Source organism: Hibiscus syriacus, unplaced genomic scaffold, assembly GCF_006381635.1.
Source record: "Hibiscus syriacus cultivar Baekdansim isolate YM2019G1 unplaced genomic scaffold, ASM638163v2 tig00110392_pilon, whole genome shotgun sequence".
In the NCBI taxonomy this organism is placed as follows: domain Eukaryota; kingdom Viridiplantae; phylum Streptophyta; class Magnoliopsida; order Malvales; family Malvaceae; genus Hibiscus; species Hibiscus syriacus.
In genome coordinates this window covers 1,068,375-1,088,198 of record NW_024062720.1, presented here as the reverse complement: position 1 = coordinate 1,088,198, position 19,824 = coordinate 1,068,375, and the positions used below count along the sequence as shown (strand labels likewise).

The 19,824-nt window shown below is 35.6% G+C and overlaps 3 protein-coding genes across 3 annotated transcripts; all 3 read left to right on the top strand.

Annotated features, from left to right (window-relative positions):
- Positions 1-8,792: 8,792 nt before the first annotated feature.
- On the top strand, positions 8,793-10,844 carry LOC120123274 (reactive Intermediate Deaminase A, chloroplastic-like). Its single transcript, XM_039142191.1, has 6 exons — positions 8,793-9,038; positions 9,588-9,703; positions 9,900-9,944; positions 10,035-10,105; positions 10,206-10,255; positions 10,589-10,844. Exons 1-6 carry the CDS (start codon positions 8,867-8,869, stop codon positions 10,687-10,689), a joined length of 555 nt encoding a protein of 184 aa, XP_038998122.1. The 5' UTR covers positions 8,793-8,866; the 3' UTR covers positions 10,690-10,844.
- A 608-nt stretch (positions 10,845-11,452) lies between these two features.
- On the top strand, positions 11,453-13,682 carry LOC120123268 (embryogenesis-associated protein EMB8-like). The gene is made up of 8 exons (XM_039142184.1): positions 11,453-11,931; positions 12,068-12,196; positions 12,284-12,415; positions 12,523-12,665; positions 12,768-12,865; positions 13,018-13,112; positions 13,215-13,268; positions 13,372-13,682. The coding sequence occupies exons 1-8, from the start codon at positions 11,536-11,538 to the stop codon at positions 13,528-13,530; spliced, it is 1,206 nt and encodes a 401-aa protein (XP_038998115.1). The 5' UTR covers positions 11,453-11,535; the 3' UTR covers positions 13,531-13,682.
- Positions 13,683-15,692: 2,010 nt separating this feature from the next.
- Positions 15,693-18,877, top strand: LOC120123269. Its single transcript, XM_039142186.1, has 3 exons — positions 15,693-15,889; positions 17,228-18,409; positions 18,486-18,877. The coding sequence occupies exons 2-3, from the start codon at positions 17,303-17,305 to the stop codon at positions 18,564-18,566; spliced, it is 1,188 nt and encodes a 395-aa protein (XP_038998117.1). The 5' UTR covers positions 15,693-15,889; positions 17,228-17,302; the 3' UTR covers positions 18,567-18,877.
- The last annotated feature ends 947 nt before the right edge of the window (positions 18,878-19,824 follow it).

Sequence of the window (19,824 nt, the reverse complement as noted above, 5' to 3'; positions counted from 1 at the left end):
ACCAGAAGAAGAGTTGGTAAAGATAGCAGTTGATTGTTACACAAAAATTATTCGTATCAAGAAAGATGATTGTTTTGATACAAAGGAAGACTTGAAGATAGCTTTGTATACGAAATGTGTGGAAGATGGCTATCAACTAAAAGTTAACAAATCAAGCAAAGATCGTTTCGAAACAAGGTGTATGATTGACAAAAACTGTATGTGGCGTATGATTGCAAAGAGGATAAAAGATTACGAAATGTTTCAAGTTAGGACTTTTATTGATAAACATACATGTTCAAGAACCCAAGTTTTTCCTCACCATAGATAGGCAAACAAAAAGGTGTTGGGTGGTTTTCTGGCTGAGTTAATGTTTTTGAATGGTAGGGTATATCGGGGACATGAAATTATGACTGACATGAATGCTCGGTTCAAGATTAGTATCTCATATTCTCAAGCTTGGAGAGCCAAATGTTATGCCTTGGAATTGTTGAGGGGGTCGCCAGAAGCATCGTTTGCCCAACTGCCGGCTTATTGTCACAATTTAAAGCTGAAAAATCCTGGGTCGGCAACTCATATCAAAACAGATAGAGATGGACGCTTTGAGTTGTTGTTTATCGCCATTGGTGCTGCGGTTAGTAAATCAATATAATTTTGTTGACTCATTTTTGTTAGTTACATGCATTTCACATTTAAATGATTATATTTCTTGTGTATATGATTTGTAGATTCGTTCGTTTATTAATTGCATGCGCCCAGTTATTATAGTTGACGGAGCACATTTAAAAGGTCGATACCTTGGAGTAAACTTATTAGCAGTAGCCATGGATGCTAACAATGGGATACTGCCAATAGCTTACGGGGTTGGCAAATCTGAAACCTCTGATTCATGGACATGGTTTATGGGGCATATTAGGGATTGCATAGGTCCTATTAGCAATCAGACAATCATATCCGATAGGGCAAACTCAATTGACAACGCTGTTAGAAGGTGTTTCCCAGATGCTTTTCATGGACTTTGTGGTGTTCATTTATATAGAAATCTAAAATAAAGGTCTGTTGGTATAAAAAATCACAAATGGACATACTGGAAGGCTGTAAAAGCTTATCGGGAAGTGGATTTTAATAAGCATATAAACTGTTTAAGACGTGTTTTGCCTCAGTGTGCTCAAACACTAGAAGATGTCGGGGTTGAAATATGGTCAAGAGTACATCAACTTGGAGCAAGATATGGTTTCATGACGTCTAATAGTGCAGAATCAATCAACGCTCTAAGTCGTCATTCCCGGAAATTACCCATTACTATATTAATGGAGTTTTTTCGAGCCTCTATTCAACAGTGGTACTACAAGAAAAGAAACCATGCAGGTATTATTTCTTTAAATTCGTAACTTATCATATATTTTACTAAGTATTATTTATTTAAATTTACAGGAACATTGGAACATCGTGTTACACCATGGACAGAAAAAAAGATAACGAAACGTGTTGTGAAGTCAACGTCATGGAGAGTTGAACCATGTTCAAACACTTTGTTTGAAGTACTGGATAATAACTTAAATGGGCTTGTCGATCTAAATGCAAAGACGTATAGTTGTATGAAATGGCAAACATCTGGTTATCCGTGTGGCCATGTTATAAAAGTTTCTCTTCATCTAAACCAAGATGATTCAAGCGCATACGCTATGAATTGCTACACTACAGAAGTATATCGACAGACTTATGGCGAGATTGTCTACCCTATTCTATATCCTTCTGAGTGGGACATACCAGATGACTTACAAACAGTTTTACCACCAGCCATGGACAGAAGGCTACCTGACCGACCAAAAAGTCACGATCGTATACCGTCTAAGGGTGAAGAGAAGAAGAGATCAACATGTAGTCGGTGCAAGGAAAGTGGTCATACAAGGTTGACATGTGGATCACCAGTGCCATAAAAATCATCTTTTCCTCTACCAAAATATGGATCCTCATCAAAATCCAAAGCTCATATGGTGTTAAGCAAAAGGCAATCAAAATCGCAATCATCTTTAAAATCCCAATCACAACCGGCTTCACCTTTTGGGACTGTTAACTTAGGTGATTTTTAAATGCAAATGTTGTATTATGTGGATTTTATGTGTGAACTTTTAACATTTTCAGTTAGGCATGTATTAGTAACTTGAGTTTGAAAATTGCTATGATCTGTTCAGTTGTTATCAATTATTAGGCATTCATTTGACTATCGTAACACGGAAATGACGTTCATAATCATCTTAATGTCTATCGCAACGCGGAAATGACTATCGCAATGCGAAATGAAAATCGCAACGAGAGAATCGCAATGCGAAATAAAAATCGCAACGAGAGAATCGCAATGCGAAATGAAAATTGCAACGAGGGAATCACAAAGCGAAATGAAAATCGCAACACGAATTTAGTTTCGTGTTGCGATTTTAGTTTCGCGTTGCGATTCTCTCGTTGCGATTTTCATTTCTCATTGCGATAGTCATTTTTGCCTTCAACATAATGCAGATTGAAATCAACAAAATCAACCATTACATTTTAATCAATTAACAAGCACAAATAAGAATTATGTTCACATCAATTAAACAAATCAACTTTTACAAATCATCTTTTACAAATCAATTAAACAATCAAAAAATAAGCAATAATTCTTATTTATTTCCTCATCTACTATTGAATCAACTTTTGCAGCCATACATCATTTTCACGCAGCTCACTTCTGAGATTAACCTGCAGAAACCAAACATTTGCTCAAACAACACTTTCTACACATCTAAAACCTACAAACAGCAAATTATTGAATTCTAGATACTTAACCAAACATTTTCAAACCAAAAGCCTATAAACTTACCAATTGTTTATGGATATTTTTATAACGCGGATGCAGGTAGGCTGCGTCTCGTATATATCGATCTAGCCATATAATGCAAAACCACAAGCTTACTACAGCTCTATCTCTATCGGTGGGAGGAAGATACTTTATACTTCCTATGATCAAACGCTCCAACGCCAAGCATACGAGAGGACCAAAATCCCCTCTGGGTCCATTCGTTTGTTGTGGTGCGGTCTCGTCTCTGCTAACTGTAATATTGAGCTTCTTTGGCTTCTTGTTTCCAGACTTAGTCCAATAATTAATTGCATCCAAGAATTTAGCCAAATGAGAGCTCCATCCCTTAATAATATCTCTTAAATCAGCCAATGATATGTAATTTATCATGGTGTCATATACTATTGCCTTAAGGGATGGGAGCTGATGCTCGACGAGAAGCTAATGTTTACGTTCCAAAACAGGGATAAACACCTGCAATCATAAGTAATAATTCATTCATTTGCGCACTTATTTATGAATACCTTTAAACTCAATCTAAAATAAATACTAACCTTATCGACCTCCCACCATGCAGGATAAAGTTTAGCTTGTCCATTGCCCAACGCAAATGACTCATCTCGTTGATTCTTCAAGTGAACGGCGTTAAAAGACGTTGGCATAATTGTATATCGTGTATTTCTTTTATTTTCCTTAAGTTTCCTAATTATTAGAAGACGTGACACCCACGCATCGATATGCTTTTTTACAAAAAAAGACATATATTAGTAACTTACATAAATTAAAAAAAATAATCAAATTGAAATATAAGAAAAATATAAGACTTACCCCTCCATCGAAATAGCCATTGTCTTCGACCCCTAATAATACGCCCCACCAAGACCGATCAAGCAACAAATAGATATCATCGTTGAGCTTGCATATGTCAGTGAAACACCCCTTGCTCTGCTCATGTAGATAAAAATCAACTGCGGTCTTAGCCCAAAGGGTGTTATCCAGAATTGTGTCCGGTAATTGTCTCCTCTCCACTTCAGATACCGGAATGGTACTGGCCGGTAACTCATACGAGAGCCAACTATCATCCATCATGTCCGGCACGTCAGAGGGTTTCTCAAGAATCTTACATATGACGCCATGTGAATCGCGCTCTTGAATAGTGGGAGGGACCTCTTCAACGATGACAGTGGCCTTTTGAACGGTGGGAGGGGACTCTCGAGGAATGATAGGGGCCTCTTCAACGATAGGAGTGGACTCTTGAGGGATGACAGGCGAGTCGGGCTTCTTCTTGCGGTGTCTTCGCACTATTGGGGTGTACGGAGACTTAATAGCACGTGCACGCCGTCTGATGCGTGAACTCTGTCGTGCAAGAAAAACCCGACGTAAAGCATCCACCTTATCGGGCCGCTAAATAATTAAATACAAAAATCAGTAAATAAACAGACATGATATTTAAACAGATAAAACAAAGACAAATATGTTTCAAACTTGCATTGAATTCACCCAAGTCATTATTCTATCATAGTTCACAAAATGCATCAGATAACAAAGACAAATATGTTTCAAACTTGCAACACTGTCAACTTATTATTTGTCTTTGTCTATTGGTTGAAGTAATGTAATTCATTCAAGTTTCAATTTGCATAAGAAGAATAGTTTCTGGAACTTAAAATCGCAACGTGAAAAATGACTATCGCAACGCGAAAAGAAAATCGTAACGCGAAATGAAAATCGCAACGAGAGAATCGCAATGCGTAATGAAAATCGCAACGCGATTATAGTTTCGCGTTGCGATTTTTGATTTCGCGTTGCGTTTTTTGGTTTCGCGTTGCGATTTTCATTTCGCGTTGCGATTTTCGTTTCGCGTTGCGATTTTCATTCTCTCGTTGCGATTTTCATTTCAACCAAAAGATTTGCTAAAATATAGTTTCAAGAATAAACTATTTCTTCTTCTTCTGCAAATTGAAACTTGAATGGATTGCATTACTTCAACCAAAAGACAAAACAAAGACAAATACTAACTTCAGAGTATTAAAGAATACACAGTTTAGCAGAATTGACAGTAAACGAACAAATTTACTTTCAACCAAAGGACAAAACAAAGACAAATACTAACTTCACAGTGTTAAAGAATACACAGTTTAGCTGAATTAGCAGCAACCGAACAAATTTACTTTCAACCAAAAGACAAAACAAAGACAAAAACTAACTTCACAGTGTTAAAGAATACACAGTTTAGCAGAATTGGCAGCAACCGAACAAATTTACTTTCAACCAAAAGACAAAACAAAGACAAATACTAACTTCACAATGTTAAAGAATACACAGTTTAGGCAGCAGCCGAATAAATTTACTTCAACCAAAAGACAACAAAAGACAAATACTAACTTCACAGTGTTAATAAACAGTTTAGCAGTATTGGCAGCAACCGAATAAATTTACTAAGCAATCTAAGTGAAATGGTTAATCTAAGTGAAATTACGAGTAAATTTATCATCAAGTTAAATATGGAAAATCTTAAACTTACCTCGTTGTGTAGAGTATGAACCTCATTCTGCAACGATACTACCATCTCACGTAGAGCGGCAACCTCACCACGTAAAGTAGACACCTCCACACGCCATGCACCATCGTTATCGCGTAGAGTACCGATCTCCTCACGCAAGGCATTGACCTCATCATGTAACTCCCTTGACTCATCCCATGGAGGTGGAGGTGGAGAACAGGGAGATAGAAGTCGTGGCATCTTTACCAGTCGCCTATCATGAGGTGATGGTGGAGAAGAGGCTCGATGATGTAACGGGATAGGTGATGGCTCTCGTTGTAGAGGTGTATAGTCGGGTCGATCATGTGATGGCTCTGGATGAGGTGATGGCTCTCGAAGTGGAGGAAGTGGAGGCTGCTCATCATTCGTGCCATCAAGAAAACGCTGACTAGCTTGCCACCAATCAGTGGCAAGCTCAGCCTCCATGGGTGTCAGTCTCATTAATGGAGTGTTGGCCTCCTAAAAATATAAAAACTCAAACAAAGTTAACCGTCTACTATTAATAACTTGTTTATATATGATAGTATTTATGTTAACTTACATTATTTATTGTCGCATATGGTATTAAGTCTTCTCAATCCAACAGACATTTCCTCTTCCAGGAAATAGCCCTAGGAATATCATTTGAAGTTTTTAATGCATATGTCAACATGCTGGGGAAAGCCTCGAATATCCAAATCTACAAACAATATAATAACAAACATTAGTAATTGTTAAATAATTAATTATAATTTTGAAAACATTATATAGAAATTCTTACCTTAAAGGCCCATACAAAGCCTGACAAAGTGTATTTCGACCATCGCCACGCAAACTTTTGCGGTCATCAAAGGCAGACGACAACTTAGTCCAGGTAGCTTTCCATATATACGAACCCCACGGAAACAGATTCCATGCATTTAGGTCCTCTACCAATAATATTAGCTCCTGAGGAATAGGTTGTCTGGCCTCTCTTCCTAAAAAACCAGCATACAAAAGTACTAGAAGGCATACTCGGATAACATCGACGTCATTCATCCGAGTAAAACCATCTTTCTTATTAAACAATTTCTTCAGGTCATCGACGTGTAAGTTCGGCTTCTTTATTGACTCATCAGGAAAAACCCTGGATAACCATGATGGGCGAGTGATATGATGAGTGTACCGGCCTACATCATCGTGTCCGAATCGTAGACCAGTGATTAAGCAGAACTCCTTCCGCCCAAAACAAGTATACGCCGGTGGAAAATGAAACCATATCTCTTCCTCACCACGTTGTATACTGTCGGGTAGATCGCTAGTCATGGTCTGAAGCCACAAATGGGTCAAATTAGCATCTCCACCCGGATGTTGTACTCTCAGCCATGGCCCGAAGCAGGTTTCCTCAAACAATTTTCTTTGTGCAGGTGAAAGCTTCGAAGCAATTGTAGTGGCTAGGCTAACTTTATTCCTTAATGTCAATGAAGCCGAAAAAAATTTCTACAAAAACAATAAACATACCAAGTTAGATATACCAAAAAACTACACTATGAAGATATACCAAAAACAATAAACATAAACAGTAGTTTATTCTTGAAACTAAAATTTGCAACACTGTTTTGTCTTTTGGTTGAAATGAAAATCGCAACGAGAGAATGAAAATCGCAACGCGGAAATGACTATCGCAACGAGATAATCGCAACGCGAAATGAAAATCGCAATGCGATTTTGGTTTCGCGTTGCAATTATATCGTTGCGATTTTCATTTCGCGTTGCGATTCTCTCGTTGCGATTTTCATTTCTCTCGTTGTGATAGTCATTTTCGTGTTGCGATTTTCATTTTCATGTTGCAATTTTAAGTTTAGAAACTATTCTTCTTCTGCATTACTTCAACCAAAAGACAAAACAAAGACAAATACTAACTTCACAGGGTTAAAGACTAAACAGTTTAGCAGTATTGGCAGCAATCGAATGAATTTAATAAGAAATCTAAGTGAAATAGTTAATCTATTATTGAAATTACCAGTAAACTTATCATCAATTTCAATATAAAAAACCTAAAATAATGCAAAATTTTCAAAATAAAAATAATTAAAAAAAACTAACATTCGGAGGTTGATTTTTCATTTCTGAATGATTGTGAGGTGATTTCTAACCGTGAATGGTTGTGAGGGATTTCGCCAGAGATGGGGACGGAAATCTTCGGAGGTGGGGACGGATTTCGCCGTAGAGAGTGAGAGATGGAGAAGTGACTGAGTTGTGATTTTAGGTTTTAGGTTATGAGTTGCGATTACGGGATATACTGTAGACGGTTCAGTTTCCGATATATTAATATATTCGTGTTTGGAATTTGAAAAAAAAAATACGCGTTAATACGAATTGCGCTATGTAAATCGCAATGCGAATTAGGAAAATCGCATTGCGATTTAGGAAAACCGCAACGCGAATTTGGGAAATCGCAATGCGATAGTCAGAATCGCGTTGAGAATCTGGAAACTGATTTATGATACCGGAGATCGCGTTGCGAATTAGTTGGTCATTTTGGCAAATCCAAAAAAAGTTGGTTAAAATCGTATATTATAAGGCATTTTTGGTCACTGAGGTTATTTTTCTCCTAATTTAATCTTAGCCAAAACAAAATTATTTACAACCATCAACCATGGGCCATAAGCATCTTAGGTGATGTTTGGTTCGCTGAAATATTTATGAAGGAATTGAAATCTGTAAGAATTGGAATTTGAATCTGAAACCTGTTTGATTGACAGGAAATTGAATTGGAATCCAATTCCATATTCTGTTTGGTTCGCAGACATGTCAGATGAATTTGATTTCAGTAATATAAAATGACATAATTGCCTCTCTTATTTTTTTGCTTAATTTTAGTTTGTTTTATAACTTACGTATATGATTATATTATAAAATTTTTAAAAATATTAAAATTTCATTTTATTGATTATTTATTTCAATAAATTATAAAAATCATACTAATAAATATTATAAGTTAAAATCATCCCAACTATGGATGACCATGAGTCAGGTTGGGTCGTATTTTTTGGTCCACCCGACCCGAGAACAAGGGAACCTCAACCCGAGACCCGACCAAAATAAAGTTTCACCCGACCAGAATATCACACTTAAAAAAATCCGACCCGAATATCAAACTTAAAAAAACTCGACCCGAACCCGATTTTTTTAAAAAAAAATGCTACCCGATCCCTAATTTTTTTTAAAAATAATCTGATCCAAATACCAAAAGATTGATGAAGGTAATATAGTTAAATTTCACATTTTCTCTTTCAAATGATTTCAATTCCATCATGTTATGGATGAAATTTATTTTCACTCCCTTGATGGAATTAGATTTTAATTCCTCTTTTAAAATTTGAACCAAATATGAGAGAGAGTGATTGAATTAGATTCCAATTCCGCTAATTTCAATATGAAAATAAACAAGAGTATTCCCCGTTCATTTTGTTTTCAACTTCTCAGCTCAGTTCACAAGAGCACAAGACCAAGTGAAGATAAAGGATCAGAAAAAGAGGAAGGGTGAAATGGCTAGGTGCGGTTTTAGGTCAATTCATGTTCCTACCATCGATGTGGGATTTCTACGCACTCGCTCTCCATTAACCGCCGTCGGAGGAGTAGTTACCGGCTCTTCCCTTTGGCGATCCTCCTCAAGAGACGGCTCTCCTTTTGCTTGCTTAAGCCTCTCCATTTCTCCTGGTAACAAAAAAAGACCATCCAATAAAATAATGGGTTTCTTTTCACTGTTTGATTTTGAGTTTTATTTGATTGGCTGCTTTTGAAAATGGGTTAATTCGTTTGGTTTTGGATTTTAGTTTTAATCGAGTCTTAAAAAGTGTTGTTCTCAATCAAGTGAAGGTGACAGGGAAAGAACAGGTTTGTGATTTGTGAAACATCTGGCCTTGGTTTATGGTGGTTAATTGATAGTTTGCTAGTTAGTCGTTTTTGTAAGAGACATTTAGGGAATTTATATTTGATTTCTTGCAATTTTACTTCATTGTGTTTTGAAGTCTAATATTTGATAGTCGATCAGGATTGGTAAGGGTTTGCTGCTTCTATGATTCAAATATATACGAATGGACGTCTCCTTCTTAAAGGGTTGTTTTGTTTTATGTTACTCAGACCAAATATAAGTGTGGATGTGAGCAAGTGTGTCATGCCGGACGGGCGCATTAGGAGAAGTAAAAAGTCAGGGCTATAGGGGTTCATTAGATGCACCTAAGGTTTGTTATTATGTTTTTATTGTAGGGATTAAGGAGGCTGTGGTGACTGAAAAAGCTCCAGCCGCATTGGGACCATATTCTCAGGCCATCAAGGCCAATAATATTCTATTTGTCTCTGGTGTTCTCGGTCTTATTCCAGAGGTTTGCGGAATGTTCATTAAACGTTTGTCAGAATATGTTAAGCTTGCATTGCATTCCTAGCCTATGTTACTTGGACTCGCAGTGAAATGTGTCGAATATAGATATTTTAGGGAAAATGAAGAGTTCAGGTAACATAGATCCTAGGTTTCGGTTATATGCGCAATGTACTTATAATGTTATTGGTTTTCTATTCTAGACTGGAAAGTTCATCTCAGACAGTGTAGAAGATCAAACGGAGCAGGTATCTTACGAATATGTGAACTAACGTCTAATGTTTCATGATTATAACTGAATGCATGCTAGTGACTGAAATTTCTTTGTGATTCTGTAGGTACTAAAAAATATGGGTGAAATACTGAAAGCTAGTGGTGCTGACTATTCCTTAATGGTTAAGACAATTATGTACGATTTTCTCTTCCGTTTTGGTTTGTTATATGATGATAAGGTTTGATAATCTAAAATCAGTAAGATCTTATTTGGTTCTTCGGTTTCCTTTGTGCAGGCTAGCTGACTTGAAAGACTTCAAGAAAGTGAATGAAGTCTATGCTAAATGTGAGTACAATTTATAAATGAAAACAAGTTCATCTTTATACAACTTGGTATTTGAATGAGTTAATAAAGTGCAGTAGACTTAACCCTTGAATTCTCATACGTTATACATTTGGTTTTACAGTCAAAAGGTTTGTTCTAGGCCACACATTAATCTGATCATTGCATCGAAATAAAGTTCAAAAGTTATATGTTCACAGTGTGCTTTTTCATCAATGAATCTCTTGCAGAAAGTTGTGGCCTATAAAAGTCATCTGCTAGAATTTTCATGCTAACTCGACAACATCATAGAAACTAGAAATTTATTTCTTTCCCCGAAACTGGTTTGTGTTGCAGACTTCCCTTCACCGGCGCCGGCTCGTTCGACAGATCAGGTAGCAGCATTGCCATCGGATGCCAAGATTGAAATTGAATGCATTGCGGCACTCGAGGCATGATGACAGGGAGATTGAAGTTATTTGAGGCAGAAAACTAAGCTCTGATTTGAGTTATAGATAGGGGAAAAAAACCAATAGCTGAGGTACACCGGGAAAACTTTGATTATGATATTTGAACTTAATAATGTTTGGGACAAGAATCTACAAGTTGTCATGAATTCGTGTCCGGTTCATGCATAAGCAGAGCTTTGAATCGTTTGTTCGAGTTCAATTTTGTTTTTGATACATTGACGTTTTCTTTTCAATAAAAAATATAAATAATGTTATGAATCGCTGGATTTTATTCGTTTTGAACATGATACATGCCGAAATATAAAATGAATGTGCTACTTAAATATGATCAACGTGATACATTTATCATGCATATCTCACTCATGTTTATATTTCACCAATTATCACTATATATAATAATATACTTTCTTAAAAATCTTATTTCTATTGAAAATAACAAGCTTAATAGAATGTCAAAAAACCACAAAGATCACCATTTGATTCTTTGTAAAAATAATAATATGTATCTCACTTATATTTTTAATTCTTAGATTTTTTTCAATTATGATATTAATATAAAATATTTCATAAAAATCTACACAATTTTCTTTTTTTTTTAAAAACCCAAGTTGTCGTTTCCAAATTCCATGTTGGACATGAAAAAAAACGTGACGAAACGGTCCCTGAATAATGTTATGGATCTATAAGTTATCTGTTCCCACTTCCCAAAATGTTGTCTGTTCCGACTTCCCCATGAAGCAAAATCATCAGACAAAATATGCGCATCTATTAGCTGCCACGACTTCAAAATCAATAAAAAAAAGCATCTAAGACAAAATCTAGGCTAACTGCATAATGTCGAGCTCACCCTGGTCTCTGATCTCCAAACCACCACCAATCACCCTTCTCCACCACCAACGTCCACCGCTACCCACCGTCCGTGTCAGAGCCGCAACCTCCAAAACAACCACTGCAATGCCAGATCACCACCCTTCACTTGAAATCATAGGTGGAGGAGCTGAGCGTTTCCTCCCTGCTCTCGATACCCGTCACCTTCCTTACAAGCCTTTCCCCATCATTTGTTGGAACCGCCATCTCGAGACCATATGCGCCGCCTTCTTCCGTGCCGTCCCCGACGTTAAGTACCGCCGTGAGTGCCTCCGGACCAAAGACAACGGCACTATAGCCCTGGATTGGGTCTGTGGCGATCACCGCAGATTACCTCCCGACTCTCCGATCGTCATTCTACTGGTTCGTTTTACATATAGCTCGAATCTGTGTTACCTGTTCTAAATACCCTTTTGTTTGATCTGTTGAAATGAGGGAAAAACAGTGACTTTTAATTGTTTAATTTTCTACCCTTTTGTTGGTGGGAAAATGTTTGCAGCCGGGGCTAACAGGAGGGAGTCAAGATTCATACGTGAAGCATATGTTGGTGAAAGCTAAGAGCAAAGGCTGGAGGGTTGTGGTGTTCAATAGCAGGGGGTGCGCAAATAGCCCTGTTACTACTCCTCAGGTACTAGACTACTAATATAATTTATTTATTTTTACGGATTTAAATTGTGATCACGGACGTATACTCAATTTTATCCCTGATTTGCAGCTCCAAACAGCTTCATTCACGGCAGATACTTGTCATGTTGTAGACCATGTTTCCTCCATGTTCCCGGAAGCAAGTGTTTACGGTGTCGGTTGGTCTCTTGGGGGGAACATCCTTGTTAACTACTTGGGAAGAGTAAGGGAATTTTTTTTATTTCGGAACATATATCCGAGGTATATAATGAAGAGTCCGAATAATATAGTACATTTCGTGTATAAGTTTCTTAATTGTCTGACTTGCAGGAGTACCATAGATGTTCTCTCTCTGGTGCTGTATCACTGTGCAATCCTTTCAATTTAGTGATCGCAGATGAAAATCTCCGAAAGGGCTTCAACAATATTTATGACAGAGCACTTAGGGGAGGTCTTTCTGCAACTTTTTCCAAGTAATTATCCGTGAAATTCCTCTCACTGATTGTGTTAATTGCATTAAATTTTGTAGATATCCTTTGAGTACAGTATAACCTGAAATTATTCTGCAATGGTAGACATGTTTCCCTGTTTGAAGATGTAAATGATGAATATAATGTCCAAGCGGGTCTGAATCCTCGTACTGTACGTGAATACGATGAAGCAATAACACGAGGTATGCTTTTTCAGACATCAAATCCATGTCACTTGAACTCAGAATAGGGTTTTTTAATATTATATTTGAAGGAATCATTGTAACATAGCATTTCCTTGCTGTTCAAGAAATGTTTGTTTGATGACAAAGTTAAAATCTTTAACACATTGCAGTATCATTGGGTTACAAATCAGTGGATGAGTATTACTCAAATTCATGTAGTTGTCATGTCGTTCAACATGTTAGGATTCCTTTGCTTTGCATCCAGGTAATTTTATAAGCAGTTCATATCATTTCTTTACTGTTCAAGCAATGTTTGATTTAGCATCTGTTTTTCTTCAAAACTGGGTTCATTAATGGTGGTTTGCAGGCTGCAAATGATCCGATTGCTCCCATCGAGGCGACTCCTTACGAAGATATCAAGGTGAGTTTGGGTCACCTTGTGAGCCATATCCTTCCGTTTACTAAATGTTTTAACCGGAAAAGATCCTAATGTTTCTCCATCCTTGTGGTTTTTTATGTTCAAGGAAAATCCCAACTGCATGCTGATAGTAACACAGCAGGGTGGTCATTTAGGATGGGTTGCGGGTGATGAGGCACCCTTTGGAGCTCCTTGGACCGATAATGTGGCGATGGATTTTCTTGAACATCTTCAGAACGGTGCATCGAAACCCGAAGCAGCTTGAGCCATGGAGATACAAAGGCCTGCAACAAGATTCAGAGGGCTTGCATCAAACAGTAATTCAGTTGGCAGAGAGCATGCTTGCACATTATCATCATCATCTAATCATCTAGTCTTTGAATGTGTAAACATTAGAGCTCCATTAGAGAAAGGTTAAAAAAGGACACGATCCATATTGTTCATGGAGCGTAGTGTGAATCATGTTCAGGTTTATTATGTTCAACAAATGTGTTATTGAACTCATAATAATTATTTATATACTTCTATCAAGCTACGTCTTAAAATTTGCAAGCTACGTCAACATTTGTGGCTATTTTCTAATTAATAAAAAGATAATAGTTTAAAAGCCATTAATTGCTCAAGTAGTAAAAATACTCAGTATCTTACTTTACATAAAATTTAAATTTATGAAGATAATTATCTCCTTCACATAAAAAATAAATAAAAGGGTAAATTATAAGGGTGACCACTAAACTATTGTCCGAGTTCATTTTGACCATCGACGTTTCGATCCGATCAATCATACCATTCAACTATTTAAAATGCTTCAATCAAATCACTTACCGTCAATTTTTAATGAAAGAGGTAACATGGCAGTTAAAAAATTTAATATAATTGCATATTTGGTCCTCATTATTTATACATTATATCATTTTAGTCATCATTTTATTCAATTAAAATAAATTTGATCTCCAATTAAATCGTGACACGTGTCACTACATGATTAGAGAATATTTTCTTATCTTTTATTTATCTAATCTAATAATCTTTCTATCCAATAAGGTGGGGACACATGTCACCACCATATTAAAAAAAATAGGAAGTAAAAAGACTCCCCTCGCCCATGAAGATTCAAACCTAGGACAACCTATGTACCAAGGAATGCCTAAACCACCAAACTAAGCCTTTAACTTGGTTTTATAATACAACATTTTTATATAATTTGTACCATTTAATGACAGAAAAATAAAGTAAAAATGCTAAAAAATGGGGGGGGGGGATTTGAACCAAAGGTTGCAAACATGGGAGAAACAATCATAATTACTAAGCAAATCAAATACTTAAAAGAAAATTTTTAGTATATTTTATATATTTGTGTTTTTTGTTAATTTAATATTATATATATTTATTAATTATAATTTAATATTTCTTAAGAATTATTTTTCTATTTAATTATATTAATAATTTATATATTAAAAATTAAGAATTATTTATTCTATTAAATTATATTATTTCATTAAATTATTATAATTTAATATTATATATATATTTATTAAGAATTATTTGATATATTAAATTATATTATTCCATTAAGTTATAGTTTATTATATATAATTATTAATAAATATATATAATATTAAATTAACAAAAATTACAAATATATAAAACAAACTAAATGTTTACTTTATTTATTCTCTCTTTAACTGGTACAAATTATATAAAAAAATGTTGTAATATAAAACCAATTCGAAGGCTTAGCCGAGTGGTTTATTGGCATTTAGATGGTCCCATGCTTTAAATCTTCATGGGTGTGGATAACCTTTTTCCTTCCTATTTTCTCTCTTTAATATGTGGTGACATGTGTCATCATCTTATTAGATAAAAAAATATTAGATTAAATGAATAAAAAATAATAAAATATTCTCTAATCAGGTAGTGACACGTGTTACGATTTAATTGAAGATCAAATTTATTTTAATTGAATAAGATGATAACCAAAATGATATAATGTATAAATATTGATGATCAAATATGCAATTATACAAAGTTTTTAACTGCCACGCCATCTCTTCCATTAAAAAGTTAACGTTAAGTGATTTGATTGAAATATTTTAAATAGTTGAGTGGTTTTATTGATCGAATTAAAACATTGATAATCAAAATGAGCTCGGACAATAATTTAGTGATTAATCGTATAGTTTACCCTAAGAAAATTAATCAATAATAACTGCAACTTTACCAACAAACTATTTTATGGGCCCACTTTAACCTAAGTGTCAATCTTTCCTCACTACCAAAATGACAAAAAAAAAAATAATGAGATAAAAAAATTAAAACAAAGGCCAGGTTTTTCTTTAAAATGATTTATCTTTAATCAAAGTAATAAATTTTCTTAAGACAACATCTGAATAGGTCAGCTGTTTTCTTCTAATCCCTATTTCCACGTTACTCTGTACGAAATTTTAAGGATATTTCCCTTTAAATTATTTGGGTTTTAGTAAATTTTGTCCTTCCTCGACTGTTCTTTTCACCTCCTTCTCTGGGTTTTCGATATTTCCATGTTTCATTGACTTGAGCTTTACTTTATTATGCTTGTTGCAGGATTTTTCTTATGTTTGAAGTTGATGAAAATGCTGTGTAAAGATCTACTCTTCTCGCTTTTCTTAATAGTAATTTATGGTATCTTTATTTATTAAGTTTCAAATGGGGTTTCTTCTAGAGCTTTAAAGTTTTATTCTTCTTCTTTTATTATTATTTATCATTTTTAAATTCGAGTTATTTTATAAGTTTATTATTATTCTGTAGATTATCTAATAGATTTCGTGCATGAAAAGAGTTTATTTTTTCCTGTTTAGGGTAAAAAGTAAATAATGCGGGAGAGTTTTATTAGTTTTGTATTTTAATCGACTCTAAGTGTTAGATATAGGTATCTGTTCAACATGTGTACACCAAAATTTTCATTTTTCCCCACATAATATGAGGATAAATTCTCTATATTCACGCCTGAATATGCGTTTAAGACATGAATTAATTGAAGAGAGCTGATAACAAGGGCAATTGGTGTTCATAAATCCTGGAAAGAAACATGATACTGGGGTTTAGGTTTTGCCTTCAATGGATTGAAGGGTGAGGGGATTTCGATATCTTGTTGTTTTTATCAAAATTATATTCCCTTTTTACTCAAAAGTTTGAATTGTTAGAACAGTTCATACCTTCTTGAATTTAATGTTTAGTGATCCCAAGAAATAGTTAAGGTTCAGTTTAATGATTTTTATGGAATTTGAAGAGTTCCTTTCCATTTTGGATAAAAAAAAATGAGGCAATTTTTTTTTGTCATTGGAACACAAACAAATCAGTCATTATTTATTGGTTTTTTTACCTTTTACTCCTTTTGTAATTAGCTAACCTCTGTGATGGCCATGGTTTTTTTGGGTCATGGTTCTTTGCATGAGTATTATTGATATTCACATTGCCTATTTTGACAAGATTCACGTTTGTGAATGCCTATTTTTTCTGGAGTTAAGATGATCGTTTGCACTGTCGAAATCCTAAAGAGGAGTGGTTTCTTTGCCAACCTTGCTATTTCTACTACTCATTTGTTAAGGGTTTGGAGTTCAGTGAGTTATTTTTTAGCGTGCCAGCAAATGTTGCGGTATGACTAGTAACTTTGAGATTTTGCTGTCTGTTTCTCTCTTTTTTTCCGAAGAATAGATCAGTCATGTGGATTTGTTGACTGTAATTTGCTAGTAAATGGTAAAATGCTTCTCTATTCTGAATGTGTCCAAATGTGTTATTTGAAGTTTGAGTGTCAAATACGAGCTTTGGAGATGGACATGTCAGTAAAATTGTAGAATTGGAGTAATATAGGTGTATGATGTGGCCTTAATGTGATCCTGCAGTGATGTTGAGAAGGAAATACTCTTGCTTGAGTGTTTATGTAGTTGAAATTTTGAATATTAGCCTTTTTCTTTGTTGGTTATAGCTGCCTTTTTGTCTTCCAGGAAGGAAACAGTGATAAGATTAGTAGATAAGGCAAATTCTTCGCTGCAAATAGTATGATGAATCAAGACAATGACCAAGAGAATAACCCTGATCCATCAGAAGATTTTCTGCTGAAGCGCAAACGTGGGAGGCCGAGGAAACATCCAAGACATAGTCTAAGTCGGGGGGAGGATGCTCAGACTCCATGGAATCAGAACCCGAACTATGCAGAGAATACCGGTATCCCACCTGGATTTCAAGGGCTGAATGGCAACCGATCACATCAAGCAAATCCTGTCAACGATGATGTAATGGTTGGTCAGGCTGTTAGTGGTGTTATCGACTCAGCATTTGATGCAGGATATTTGCTTACTGTTAGGGTTGGTGACTCTGACACAACTTTAAGGGGTGTGGTTTTCAAGCCTGGGCATTATGTTCCTGTTTCAGCTGAGAATGACGTGGTTCCGAATCTCCAAATGATTAGAAGAAACGAGATTCCCTTCCCACACGAGAGGAATGGAATGGCTCATCAAGTCAATGGACCAGCTGTCACCAACCAGGTGAAACGAGCTCGGGCTTCAAATATTGGAGCCTTAAAAAGAAAGCACTTGCAGTCGGAGGAAACACAATATGTTTCTCCGCTATTGTCCAGGGGCACGGTGGTGCCTGTTTTGCTCCAACCTGCTAGTTTATCAAATGGAAAAGTTGCCAGCCAACAATTAAGCAAGCCTCCTCATTTGGCAGCCTCTAAAGGCAAACAAGTATCTGGATATTCCGATACGGCAGAGGAAAAGTCCGTCAACCCGATGCTAACAGTTGGAAACCAAATATTCCCTACTCAACCTCAAAGTAGTAACCACACCGTTCTGAAAGGCATACAAAGTGAAACTGTTCCATACAGTCAACTCCCATCTGAAGGACTACAGGATAATGACCCTAAGTTGATGAGTGGCATGCCCTTTGAGAAACTATTAACTGAAGTCATGAAAAGAGTTCAAGTCCCCCCTCAACCACCGGAAGTCCAAGATGGTAATTTGTTGGTCAAAGATTTCAGACAACAAATGGAGGATGATCATCCACTCTCTATCGAACCACTACAAGCCGTACAACCCGCTCATCTTTCTTCTGTGCTCAAACCTTTGGAAAATTTCAGAACTGGCAAGATGACCGAGCTGTTGAAGGTATAATAAATCCGGCTAATCTATTATGCATCTTGATGTTTGACACTGACACTGACGTACTGCACTTATTTTCAAGGCTGTTCAAGAAAACATGAGGGAAAACCAAGCATCTCGGATCGAACAGCCAACCATTGATTCTGAAGAAACAGAGACATGATTCCAACAAGCAGTCACAAGTTTCGAGAGTCGCTAACGTTGTAGAGTGCTTTTAGTTGAATCAAATGGACTGCAAAATGGTTTCAATCCTGAAAAAGGTGTAGGAGCTAGACTTCCCTGGAGGGTTAATCTTAAAAGTTACAATAGGGTGCATCAGATTTTCCTTTGACCTTTTAGGATCAAAGCAGCTTCCATTACTTTGAATAAAGCTTTTCGTTTTTCACTTTATAGATATGTAGAAAAGCTATGTTTTATGTTACTTGAAGCTTTGTCAGAACTCAGTATACAGGGGAACACTAGTTTCTTGTTAAATCTTTTATGAACATCCATGGTGATTCAAAATGTTTTTGGAGGGTAGGTGATGTCTGATTGGAAAATCAAAACCGTTGATTTTGGTTGGTTAATTTTTTTAACGACAATGTTGACCGATCATTAGCATCCACTATAAATAGGGCAAAATGTCGTTGTGTCGTTCTATTTAAATCATTTGACTATTAAAAGTTATAAAATAAATTTTTTTATTATAGGATATTATTTTGTTATCCCTAAACTATTAAAAGTTATAAAATTATAATCGGATTATTCATATATTCCAAACTCGTTCTTTTGTAGTAAAAATTAACGACAATGTGAGTTAGACGTTAATATGATAATTGAGATATGATAATTGTTTGAGATTATGAGATCAGATTTTATCATATCTTAGTCATCATTTAACGTTCAACTTGGACTATTGTTAATTTTTTGACAAAAAATAACGAGTTTGAAACATATGAATAATCGAGTAATTATTTTGTAACTTTTAATAGCGGGAGATTTAACAAAATAATATCTTATAATTGAAGAATCATTTTATAATTTTTAATAATTAATGGACGAAAAATACCCTATACTCAGTACCATTCGTGTACTTTACCCTTATAAATAATACTTACCAAATTTTTTATATAGATACGAAGGGATTGGTCTTGTGAAGTTACGTTTGTAGAAGAAATTGATTTCTCTGTCTCAAATTTGAGTTCATCTTCTAAATTCATTTCTGAATTTCCCCCCTAATCCATGTTTCAGGTAAAAATCGTTCTTACCCACCTTCGTAAAAAAAACGAAAATCTCTCATTGATTTTATCCAAGAAAATGTGATTGAAGATCCGGGAAATTGGCCCCTAAGCCTAAGGGGCTAAGAAGCAAACGAAGAATCTCTTGGTTTCATCTTCAATAAGCCGTCGCCGAGCATCTCGACTCGTCCATCCTGATCCAGA